The 13,322-nt window shown below is 39.5% G+C and overlaps 1 protein-coding gene across 1 annotated transcript in view; it reads right to left on the bottom strand.

Annotated features, from left to right (window-relative positions):
- Positions 1–13,322, bottom strand: part of LRRC1 (leucine rich repeat containing 1) — a 104,122-nt gene that overhangs the window by 5,469 nt on the left and 85,331 nt on the right. Inside the window, exons 15-19 of the mRNA XM_086744380.1 lie at positions 12,126–12,335; positions 9,725–9,946; positions 7,759–7,848; positions 7,030–7,107; positions 5,232–5,327 (exon numbers count right to left, since the gene is read on the bottom strand). Coding sequence (XP_086600506.1) covers positions 5,232–5,327; positions 7,030–7,107; positions 7,759–7,848; positions 9,725–9,946; positions 12,126–12,335 — 696 coding nt within the window. The remainder of the gene's footprint in view (positions 1–5,231; positions 5,328–7,029; positions 7,108–7,758; positions 7,849–9,724; positions 9,947–12,125; positions 12,336–13,322) is intronic.

Genomic DNA, 13,322 nt, shown 5'->3' with positions numbered 1-13,322 from the left:
GATCTAGTTGAAGATGTCCCTGCTTCTTGCAGGGGGGTTGGACTAGATGACCTTTAAAGGTCCTTTCCAACCCTAACCATTCTATGACTCTATAAATCAAATTTGGAGTGAAGAAGGCCATGTAGTCATGCCTAAAGAAAAAAAAAAGTTACACAGTTGGATTTTTAAATAATAGTTTTAAAAAGAAGATGCCAAAATGTATCCAACAAGAACAGCAGAGAATGGGCTGGCCAACTCCTGCACAGTTCAGACAAAACCGGCATCTCTCAGCTTTTTTAATTAAAGCAATGTGATGCTTTACTCCCGAAGACAGACACAACAGATAAAAGCAACCTTCTCCTCAAAAGAAAACATACAGAAAATACAAGTTAAAGAGGGAGAAAGAGATCTAATTAATTCCTTGTGGATTTATTACCCAGCAGGGGCAACCGCACCAGCCCGTTCCTCGTCCCCGAGCTCCTTGCTCTTCCCACATGGTGCCTGGTGATCTGCTCTGAAGTCTAATTCAGCTCAGCGTGATTTACCGGACATTTGATGCACCAGACAAGTGCTGCTGCAGGTGATTTCCCTAAAATTTCCTCTGTGGGAATTTTCTAGAGATTGTTATCTTTCAGAGGACATGTTTAAAACGGGGCATTTTCTCCACCTGTTACTGGGATAGGAAGAGAACTCCTTGAACATTTTATCTGTCTCCCAGTGTGTAGTACATACAACATTTGGGCATGTCATATCTAGAGAAAACCTCTTTTCTGATCTTCCTTTCTGGCAGTTCAGTGCCTCCCAAGGGCAATGCGCAAGCTGAGAAAGTTGGAGTTCAGTCAAACTCACCATCGCATTTCATAGCAGACAAAAATGAAAGATCAATGTCCATCATGTGATATCTACAATGCCCTTGGACACAAAAGGCTTTTATATGATTCAAACTGCTTACAAAAATTGTCCTTGCTCCATTTCTTTCATCTTCTAATGTACCACTGGATAGTGACTTCCCTGACACTGGAACCTGATACATAGATTTTCATTTAAGTGCTTTCTGTGCAATCATTTATGGCCTGATGCTATAAAAACGTTGAATAAAATGCATAGCTTTGATCACATTAAGAGAGTTAAAAGGTACTGCTTTCATAAGCAGTGCTACCCACGGCCCAAGTTACCAACCCTTTGATTCTGAAGAAAGCTCATCACCCCTGTGAAAGGCAGCGGTTGTACCTGAATGCCTGCAGGAATTCAGTACAGCCTCCTTCCCTGCTGAATTCCTGCAGACTCCACGAGGATGCCTTTCCCAAGGGGAGATGCTGCTGAACATTTGTGTGGTTGTTCAAATATTTCTCCTCTTTTATTCTCAGATAGTATGCCATGTCCTACAGCGTGGTTCCAGGTGCCTTGCTTGAGTCTACTTGTCTCTTGTATGAGTTTCTGCTTGTACTGTCTGCAGTGCTGATATTGTCTACTATATGATGAGTTTACTTTGTAGATATTTTTTCTTTAACTTTGAGGTATATGAATAGGGTATCTTGAAAAGATCCATTAATTACTTTTATTTTTAAAGGTTTTTCCTATTTAGTTTTGTTAATGACAAGCTCTGAAAAATCCAAGAATTTAAAGTTTGAAGTGAGTCAATTCTGATCGAGTCCTATGAGAAAGTTGCTTAAAAGGAAGAGAACAAAAAAGATACACTGTGCAAACAGAAGCATTGGTTTGGAGCAGGAACTTAATCCCAAGTTCACAAAATAAGTTCCCTAACCACTACACTATGGAGGTAAATACAGTGCCTATACCAAGCACCTTTTATCTTTAATCTTGACTGAGAAATACTCAGTTACTTAGATAAAAGTGGAATCAAACCAGCAGATGAAATGGAGGAGACCACATGGCAGATGGGTGATTACACTCTGCTGAAACTCTCACGCTCGGTACAGGGTTAGCTAAGCCAACAAGGCTCCATGTGGGCTTCTTTGCAAGCGTGTATAAACCTGCACAAGATGCAAAGCAGTGAGGAGTTGGACTCCTGACTTCTAAAACGAATGTACCTTGTCAGAATAAAAATGGTAAGAATTAAAGTGAAATACTAGATTTAAATATTTAAGAGATTTCTTATTGATTACAAAGTAGCTAATATCCTGATGTTAATAGCCCCCAAAATGGATCAAAGAAGGCGACATGATGATGCATGTAATGAAGTGATAGGAGATACTGAAACCACTCCACACTCTCCATTCAGTCAGACAAAATCAATTGGGAATTTCAGTCAGAGCTTGAATGAAAATATTTTTGACGGACAAAGATTGTGCAGAGTTGATTCTATGTTTGAGAGAATGAGTAGGAAATAAGGAGCAGAGGGCAGAAGACAGAAGAATAGAGAACTGGAAATAAAGACTCCAGAATCCAAGTTAAAGTTCCTTCTGTTAAAGTCAGCATGGGGCACTACTGTCAATGCTTGTATCCCTGAATTTCTTTTTTTCCCTTGCAGTTAGACATGCAATATTTTACACACAATCTGCATGTAGGTAGCCAATCAGTTGTGGTTCTAACCTGTTATATTTTCATGCACGTCTTTATGTAGATACTCTTATTTTTAAATTACCATTTTAATATCCAAAACTTGGTTTAAGTTCAATTAATTTTTTTATATAAAGAAAAATAAATAGATTGTATATTTTTGACTGAGACGAGTCTATAAAATACAGTATGTAAAGAAGTATCTAATTGTAATTAAAGTTCTAGGGCCTCTACATTTCAATAAAAGAATCATAATTAAAACCAAGGGCAATTCTCATTTTTTCTTTGCAAAACAATTACTCAGAGCGAAAGAACTTTTCATTGTCTGTCCAATTAATTACTGGTCATTCACACTTTCATGAAAACTTAAAGCTGGCACAAAGAGTTTGAAATTGAGTTTGTCTGGATGAGTTAACAATTCAAATGAGCCTTTCGGAAGAAGTTAGAGCAACCAGGCCCATGGAGAACAGCAGCATCACCCTTTATAATGTCAGAGCACCAGGCTCAGAGATGGGATGGGTGATGGCACAAGATGGCTAGAGGGCTATGGCTAGCAAGCAAGAAACAAAATATTTTCACAGATAGCATGTGCAAAGAGGATGTTTATTAAAATCTGATAAAAATAAATAGATGAAGACAGAGTCTCTGCTGGAGGGCAGGAAGCAGTGATGACATGGAAGAGAGGGAGAAGGAAGATGAGCACCATCCAGTATATAATTCAGCTTTTTCAGGAACAATAATAGGAGTCTTTGGGTTCTTTGGCACCATGCTTCTCTCCTTCCCTCCCTTGATGTAAACACACCCATCTTCTCTTGAGACCTAGTCAGAAATATGAAGGAAACAAACCTTCCTAGATTCCTAGCAAAGAAGAAGATTCTGCATTAAGGTCCTACTGCCACTTGCTTATCTGAACATGCAAAGTATGTCCTCCACAAGAAGCCAGGCTGTAAACATTTTTCAGATAAGATAGTTACTGAGGCATAAGAGGAACTTCACCAGAGTAAACCCAGAATAAGAGCAGCTGAGATACTGACCAGTTCCTGAGTTAGCAGGATTCTCCTCAAAAGCCCATAATCCCTAAGATTGATGAATGCTGCTCTAGGTTAAAGGTAATAATGTACACAACTTGCTACAGCACAAATATTTTTATTTAAAAGAAAGAAACAAAACTAGAAATACAAATGTTTCTCCATGAAAGAACCTGCACTTTTGACACATGGAACATATTCAGACAGTTGATTCTCTCTGTGCGCCATCCTCTAAGCTAAGTAGCTTGGTCTAATCTGCTTCCTCCTCCTCGTGCAGCTGAAGAGCTTTAAAGGGAGAGATTATTTTCCAAGAGGCATACAGAATTAAAAAATGGTCATTTCCTCTTTTTGGCTGAAAACACTAGAAGTCGGACACTACTGCAACAGATCCAGGCCAGTAGCAATGTGTGAATCAACCCTCTCAACAGTGGTTCATCTAACAGGAAGCCTCGTGCTTCCTGCAATGCAGGTTAAGACCAAAAGAAACAGCTACCAAGTACAGCTGGGAAAAAAAAAAAAAAATAAAATTGACGGAAGCATTTTCAACTGCAAAAATAAAGCTGGTCTAAATGTTTCACAAGATGATGTTGGAGACCAGAGGACTCAAAATAAGTTTCTTTAAGCTACTGAATAGAAGAGAAACCTTTGTTAGTCCATCTCATAGATAAAAGCTGCAGCTCAACCCTTCTTCAATAGTAATCCACATAGGAAACCAGAAGAAACCAGATTTGCATGGTTTATTTGCTTATTTTTCAGCCAACTAACAAGTCACATTATTTTTTAAAATGTGACTTGTTAATAAAAACTTAATGTGGTCTTTGATTATAGTCTTTTATATAATAGATGAACTTTCATTTTTGCCATTAGCTGGGTTCTGAATGGTTTCCCTGGAAAATTATTTTAAAAGTCTGAAAGAAGAGGAATCAAACAAAGCATTCCTCTGGCATTTGCGATAGAAGAAACAGTTGTTGTTTCATGGTACTTCAGACTTAACACAAATAGGATGCTTTTTGACCTTAATCATTCAGATACCGTGATCTTATCATATCTTCCTAGTAAAGCCATAATTTCAGGTGTGCAGGCACATGACCATGATTGGGGTAGGTCTTCAGAGAGTTGAGTTCTTTAGAGAAGTTCACAAACGTGAATCAAATTTCTACAGGCTGCCCTTCAGGTTCAGTCATTTCCTTCTGTGACATGTGTGATAGGCTTAATCTCGTCTCACATCAGCCATCTAAAATATGGACATGCAGTCTTAGCCTGTTGTGCAAGTTTCCTCTCAAGTTAAAAGACAAAAACAGTCATCCCCAGGTAGCAGCTGAACCTCTTGCTCCTAAAAGAAGCACCCTGAAGATGCCGCTCCTTCCATTGGCTGGAGAGGGAGTCCAGACAACAGAATAAACATCTAAGCTGGAGGGAATGGACATCATCCTTAAAGTTCCCAAAGCAGAGTGTTTCAAAAGCTCTGGTCTGCTACACTGGTCCTTAATCAGGAGCTGAGCTCCTCTAGAAGCCATGTCCCAGATGCAGTGACAGTCAAGTAAATGCATGGTGGGGTCACTGATCTGTGGTACGTGTACTCCTCTTACGCAGCCCCTCACAAGTTTTGTGTCAGTCTTCACCATCTTTACCAGCATTAAAGACAGACAACACCAAGTAGTTAGCTGAGAATGAGTTGTTACTCACTGGGGCCATCTTACTTACTGTTATGATGTGGTTTACTGTCGGGAAGGGGCTGCCCTTGGATGAAGCTTCAGTAGGGCCAGCATCAAGGGGGTCAGGTTCTGAAATGAGGGATGCCTTTAAAAAAAAAAGGGGCACAAACACATATTTTTATTCTGAATGCTCTTTAAGAAAAGCAATTCCCTCCCTCTCAGGTTAGCATACAAATGCCTGGCCCTCTCATTATATACAGTTGCCCAATGAAAGCAAATAAAATTGCAATTCTCGCCTTTTTTGATGAACACACTGTATATTTGAACTGTTGAAACGGTCAGTTCAAGAAGTTGTAACACCTAGTATCAAGAGAAAAATGCTGGTTATTTCCTACAGCACACCTGAATGCATTAATTCTCTCTCATCTCCCACATATACAAAAAGCAGAGATTTTTTTTTTCTGCATTCTTTAAATACATGAATGATTCTGCCATCTTGTGGGAGACAGAGAAATCATAACTATTTGTAGGATAACAGCAGCAGGACAGAACAGTATGGAACAGAAATCTCTTCTCTTTTTCACATGTTTCACTATTCATTAAATGAAGAGACATGAGTAGCTAGTATATTTCAAATAGCCCCCAAAATAAGAACTAATTAGAGCCTCATGGAAGAATCTGAGCAAAGTGGTTGATTTTTAAAGATATTTACTTTACCAGAAACTCTGCTCAGAAGTTAAAGGCATAGCAACTAAAAATCCTGATTTTTTTTTCCCCCCGATGATCTGGTAATGTGAAATACGTAAAGAATTATTTAAAGTTTCTCACATCTGTTAAAATACAGGATAATCCTTTCAAAAAATAAAAAGGTAAAACGATACAGAATTTTATCCATAATTAACATTTTTTAAATGTTAAACTCACTTCCATACATGGATTGTAGAACAAAATCTTCTATTAACAAAGTCTATAGCATAGTTTTACAAAATTAGTAGATTAATTTATCATTAATTTGTTTTTGGCTGATATAGGTTGTATCCTTATTCCTGCAATTTAATAGGCATACAACATGGCTTGCTCTATCTTACCTTAATTCAACAAGGAGTATGCTGGAGTAAAAACTATTAATTTAAGCAAGTATAAATGACAGCTTAAGAGAACAAGAGCAGAGAAAAATTATGGACCAGTTTCATCTCAAAGTAATGTTATAGAGGCTCTCCTCTCATTCTCTCAGCAGGTGGAAAGTAAACAGTAGGTCAAAAATATATATCACAACATTGTACATGATCACCACTGCTCTTGGGAACCTCTGAAGCTCAAGACAGTGGTTTCTGCTAGGAAAGATGAGGCTTGAGGTGGAGCAGCCCAAGAGACACATTTATCCCTTGGCACTTGGCACTGTAATCCTCCATCAGGAGAGTCACTTTGAGCTGTTCTCTCTCAACCAAAAATTACCTTGGAGAAACAAACTGTTTCTTTGTAACAGATGCAATGAACTCATCTAATAACTCTAATACATTGTCATAAGAAAGCTGCTTGGACCAAGTAATGTAAGCATTTGTGCTTACATAACTGCTTACCAAAGCCATTATTTTCCTTTACAAAACAGCCATTTAAATGAATAATATTTTGTTAAGCACTTTGAACAAAAAGATCTGAAAACCAGAATATAATAAGAAGGAATAGAACAATTTCATGTCATTATAATTTCTTTATGATGTTGTTTAGGAAGTATCTAAAAAGCTAACGCAAGCCTGGATCTAGATCTCAAATTCCCCAACTCTGAGTGAATCATCTAAAGATAACAACAAGAGATCACACTCCATGTTGACAAACAACCCGTCTACCTCTGCCGCTCTGTCTCCTGGTTGTACCCCAGCCAAGTCTGCTGGACCATCTTTCGGCAGCCGGGCAATCACGATCCCCTGGTAACACAAAAAACAGGTTTCAGACCTGACAGGTTTTATTCCATTGTTCTTAGATGCAAAAAAGCAAAAGGGAAGTAATTAATTTTAAAGACTTGTTGTTCTGTTGCCACTATTAAAATAAAACCTAAATGTCTTAGCACGTTAGCAAGGGAAAAAAAAAAAAAAGCCTCCATGGCTGATGCATACAACAATGAATAAAAGTCATTAATGGTTTGCCCTGTGCCATGGGGGACAGATTGGGAAACAAAGATTTATTTAAATGATAATTAAGTGAGAAGAAGATGTGAGAAATACTTTTATCAAACCAGGTTAGCTCCTGGCAATGAGCAAATAGGATGGGAGAGGCACGTGGGTTGCCAAGGGAGTGACCTCAAATTGAGGTATAACGTGGAAACTAGCCAATGGTGTTTCAGCCATCGGGCTGTCTTTAGAAAAATCATTAGTTTACATCGGGTCTTCTCTCCAAAATCATCCCTCCAGGAGCTTCCCCATCAAAATCTACTGCCAGCTTCTATTTTGGGAAATAAGTTACCCATGTTTACTGAGGACAATCTCAAAAAGAAAACAACAAAACACAATAGCTTCAAAGAACTGCTCATCAGTTTCTTTCTAGTGATTACTAGATAAATTTTGAGTAATGAAATGCACCTCATCATTGTCTTTACATGGAGATGAGCCCTTTCCACCAGCAATGCTAATACCAAGACTCCCCATTTGACTGCACACAGTAATGGTTATCTGGAAAAGAATTATAATGGATAAGTGGCCTGATTAATCAAAAACATTGCCTATTAATTGCATGAGCAATGAAAAATCGACCTCCTACTCTGTACACCAGCAGATTTGCCTCTATAGAGCTCAGCCCAGAGGAAAATGGTGCTATGCTTCATCACTGGCACATGCAAGACCAGTCTTTGCTCTTCAACGACACCAAGAAAACATTATTTCTCCAGGTTTTAGAGTCATGCCTAAACCATATAAGGCTGGTCATAAGGCTGCTGACTAAATCAGTTGTTTCATAAAACTGACCAATTTACCAAGCATTCACAATAGCAACAACGCCAGCACACAGGAGGAGTGAAAAAAAAATATTTTTTTTACATGTTCATGAAAAACCTTTGCTTTGAAATCTCATCTGTCTGATTTGCTTACTCTCAACTCTTTCTAGAACAGATAACTGAATTTGAGCGCTATTACTGTAATTTTATTTTCTTTAAACAGGTTTTCTGTAGGTATGTGTTAACTCTGTCAAAAGATTTGACAGTATTCTAACCATTGACATAAAAGTTAAAAAATCAGGAAGCTTTTTAAAAAGCAGCATAAATTGTAATCTATGTAATCTATTCTCTTCCTGCTAATACCAGCAAAAAAATTAGTACAAAATCTTAGATAATTTTTTTAATTTACAGAATTCACAAGAAAGGCCAAATAAAATTAGTTTCAAGTTCCAAAGACAGCTTACATTTAAAAATTATTCCCCTCAGTTGTTTTTTTTTTTTCTTTAGTATATAATACACTTGGTAGTAAACAATCATTTGCTAATTGCTAAAACAACAATCACATTAAAGAACACCTTGCCATAGTGTAGTGGAACCTGAATGCAAATTGCATTTCACCTCATCACATTAGCAAAATGTTCTTATTTTCATTGATTTGCTTCATATTGCTAAGACAATTCAGGCTGGAATAACTTGTTATATTTTATAATTAAGAATATCTCAACACAGCTGTGTTTTGAAATTTCACAAATTTATGCAGTTACTCTTGCACATATAACATACTCATCTTAAATTCCCAGTTCCTAAAAAGGTATGAAAATACCCTTTCAGTCAAATGAAAATGACCCTGCCGAACGTTGCTTAGACTTAGCATTATCTACATGCTCAAGACTTGACGAGCCTGCGATTACCAGCAGTGCTTTGGTGATAGGTCCCAGCATGGGTACCACACCAGGCGAGCTGCCTTTCCTGCCACCACATCCCGCATCTCCCACCCCATGGGTGGTCAGCAGGGGCATGATCTGTACTGAGCCATCCCAGGAGTCAATTCAAAAAGCACGTTTGCTGCTCTTGTGTTCCAAAGCATGCCAAGACAGGATATATCTATTGAGTTCAGAGTATAGCTTTCTCCATAAAGTTCACCCAAATCTTGCAGTTCTCACTGACAAATTTTCACTTGAACATTCCCATCCCTTTTCACAGGACAGATGCTTTCTCATGCCATGAGGGTAACGCCATGCCACTGCTCCTAAACCATGGACTAAGTGAAGACTTATCTGAGTGCCCATCAGCACACACTCTTGGTTTGACCTTACAATTCCAAAGCTGGATAGATAAAATGAGACAGTATCGAATGGCTACAAAATAAAGTTGTTTTGTTTTTTTTTTTAAGGGAAAACTCTTTTTCCACATAAGCCAGTGGGAGCAAGGACAGACCTCAGCTTACGCTCTGTGAAAGATACATCCCACATATCTACCATGCAACATCCCACCTTCTTTGCACCTTTTATAAACTGCCTTGCACAAGAAGCAGACTTCCCCATGGATACACAGACTTCCCCACGGACATGCAGACCCCTCCATTGGCTAGCCCAGCCCAAGCAGCAGTTCTATACCTTCAGCGGGGGCTGTGGCACATCCACTGCTCTCGATTCCTCTGGGAACCAGCTGCTATCACTGGGGAAGCTGCCAGCTGCAGAGATGGGTGGCTGCGCCTTAGTGTTGGTCCCTTTCATTGCAAACTTGTGCTTTTCTTGAAGAGCTGTTCTGGTATTTCTTTGATCTCTCACACTATCGTTGGTATCAAAAAGGCTGCCGGAAAACTTGGAAATTGGTTCCTGGGGGTCAAAGATAAAAACGGTAAACACAGTGACAGCAAGGAGAATACCTATCCGATACCCAGACTCTACCTGTGGTAAATTGGATTTGTTCCTCTCTGTCGTGTTGCTGTACATTAGGATTTGTTTCAAAACCAAAACTGCAACTTTAAAGTAAGTAAGTGTACAACTACCTTTTGTTTGCCATTACTTCCCTGGGCATGGTTTTCCCTCAACATGGAGGTTTAAATTGTAGGAACAAGGAGAGGACTAGAATTCATGTAGCCTTTCCCTAGATCCCCTAGCACACAAAAGCACATGTAAGACATACACCCAACCAAATCCTGCGATACCCTATGGAAAGGATGGAGCATGGGGTAGCCTCTGGCAGCTCAGTAGCACTGAATCCACTGTCCTAGGGCAAGGAATGACACATGAGGTAAAGGAAAAGGCTTTCTGTACAGAAAATAAAATATTTCTTTTAGTTCCTCAAGGCTCACGTTCTATTTTTGGGAACACAGGTGTGAGAGGGAAGGCAAGTCTCTATTTTCCATCTATCTGCATCTCTATGAGAAGATTTTGTTTAAGTAATTGGATTGACTTTATTTAGCTGCAAAAGGCAGTGAGTGGAGACCTGCAAACTTAGTGACTTAGGGGTCCATTGGAAGTGGAGCCTCCAAGATGAGGCATCCTCAAGCCTGCTTTGAAGCCTGGCTCTAGGCTCTAGCTACTCTGAGATGTAGTGAGGAACTGACAATGTCACCCTACACTTAGCTAAATCAAAAGGGCTTGAAAAGAGAAATATACAATTAAAACACATCCACCAAAGAATTAAAGCTTCAGACTAATTTGACTGCAAAACACAATGATGTTTTCCAGTTATCAGTTACATTTGGCAAGGTGGTTAAATGAAATGATGTCCAAATTCTGTTCATGTTTTACGGGTGCTTTATTTCTATTTAGCTGATTTTTGCTCCTAAATTTGATGGGTAATGTTGAATCAGATCTTCATATTACCATAATCCTTATATCTTCTGTCGGCACTAAAATGATGTAGCAAACAAAGATCAACATCTTTGAAAATAAACTCCATAAATGTCTTCCTAAGCTTAGAAGTTTAACATTAGAAATAAAAAGCAGTGGCATTATCATGAACAGCTGTGCAGAACCCCACTGGACACTTTATTTTTTAATCTATATGGGAGCTTTCTCACAATCTCTTTTTGGTTGGGATGGAAAGAAGCATCATCAACCCCTGGGAAAGCAAGCAAGGCATGATTGCTTCCTATTTTCACTTAAAACTAAAAGGGAATTTGATTATTTTTAATTCACATGAAATATTAATTTTCTTTCTTCTGAGAGAGAGAGATTCCTCTTTAACGGCGCTGGGCTTACTAACCCAGACTCATCAGCAGTGCTGGGGTGCCATGGGTGCCAGGGAGAAAGGCCCGGAGGAAGGGCTGGGAGCAGGAGCCAAAGGAGGGGCCAAACCAGCCGCAGTCACAAGGGCTAGGAAGGGAGTGGAGGTCCTCACAGAGGAGTAGGAGCCCCAGTTCCTCCCGCAACTCCCAGCAGACATCTGCCGGAAAGACAGCTCAGCAATGCCCTGAAAGGGAAAGGCTGCAAGAGTGCGATCCCAACCTTCTCTTCCCAGGCTATGACCAAGGAGACAGCCAAACTGCTGCGCAGGTGACAGACACCTGGTGGGCACAGGTTAGAGAAACCGCAGCATTCAGGATTTCCTAGATGTCAGGACGCTGAAAGAGCACGACCCAAAACTAAACATGCAGTAGAGCAGCACTGCAACCTCACTCTTCTACCACTCGGTCCCTGGGGGACATTGAGGTTTAAGCACTGCTAACAACCTGCTCACTGGAAAGAGACGGAAGGATGTTAGTAACTGGGGACATAAGCAGGAGTAAAATAAAAATTCTATCAGTCTATCTCATCACTGCTCATGTTACTCGTCTTAACCTGCAAGTTGCACTGTACTCTTGAGGGCTGGATCGATTGGAAGCAAAGTGAAGGAATAAAACATTGAACATGATTCTCAATCCTCTGCACAAGTAAGAACATGAAAACACAGGCAGTGCAGCCCCCTGTGAACCCAAAGTGCCCAGCAGCACAGCACTTTGAGCAGGTTGCAATTTCTTGACAGACACACAACATTGTTCCTCCTGACTTCAAGGAAACTACCTACGTCCTCATCAGGGTCCTCCAGCTCCTCCGCTTCTTGCTCAGGACTGATCCTTCCTTCCCTCCATCTTCCATTAGTAGAGCTGAATTTGTACAGGTTACCGCCATGAAAACTTTCCTTTCCTTTCAACGAGGCCCAGCGAGAGCCCTGGGAGCCACTGGCGTTGTGGCCACTGTACAGTTTAGGAGACTTAGGAAGCCACTTAATAGAGTCCTGAGAGGGAGATGACAGAAAGAAAAAAAAAAAAGGCAATTAATAGATTTTAAGAAAATGACAAAAGTATGTACATGCAGAAATTGTCTAGCAAGTTCTGCAAGGCGTTTCTGCATCTTGTAAATACTGGGCTTCCCGTTTTTACCTGGAGAGGTACCTTTAGTCCCAGAGAGACACTCTGCCAGTTAACGGGCAATATAGACAGCAAGTAAAGGCTGCTGAAAAGAGTGGAAGCCTTCAGGGACTTACACGAGCGAGGAAACAAGCCCACCTTCAGCATTGCAAAGAAGAATTACATGATCAACAACAGTAATAATGTTATACTCTGTACTATTAAGAAAACAAACAAGAGCACTTAGACCTTTAGTGACTGTTTCAACTCACGTCCTGAGTTACAAAATCTATCAAGTCACTTCCTCCTTTTTCATTATTCATTAAATAAAATGTTCTGTTTATTGAATGGTCCCAATAGAAGGCACAATACTAAATTGATATTTTCAGGCCTGCTGACTTTCAAAGTACTTATAATCCAGTTTTTCCAAAAAGCCCATTACTGATTAACATCCAAAAAACCTACCTGCCTTCTTCATATACAAGTTGTGCCTAGGTTGCCTGTATACCTTAATTCCACTGAAATTATTTTTCATGGTAATCTTTATCATCCTTCTAGCTTTCTTTTAAACTTGCCTTTAAATTTCATTACAGTGATACAAATTGAACGGCAGAAAGCAGCCTGACACCATATCAATAGATACATTAACATACACGCTTCAACAAGCCAAAGAGATGGAGAACACAAACTAACAAAAAAAAATTATCAACAAGCTTATGGTGGGGCAATCACCACACAGTGACTTTCACATTGTTTAAACAGATATTTGATTCAGATTTTAAAAAAATTGAGCTTCTGTTTTTCCCTTTTAAATGCAAAATGGTGATGATCACACAGAGATTTCTTGTTATCAGCACCCCAGATGTCACAACCTC

The sequence above is a fragment of the Chlamydotis macqueenii genome, chromosome 3 (assembly GCF_036417535.1).
Source record: "Chlamydotis macqueenii isolate bChlMac1 chromosome 3, bChlMac1.mat, whole genome shotgun sequence".
Taxonomy (NCBI): domain Eukaryota; kingdom Metazoa; phylum Chordata; class Aves; order Otidiformes; family Otididae; genus Chlamydotis; species Chlamydotis macqueenii.
The sequence above is the reverse complement of the archived record's forward strand: the minus strand, read 5'-3'. Positions and strand labels throughout refer to the sequence as shown.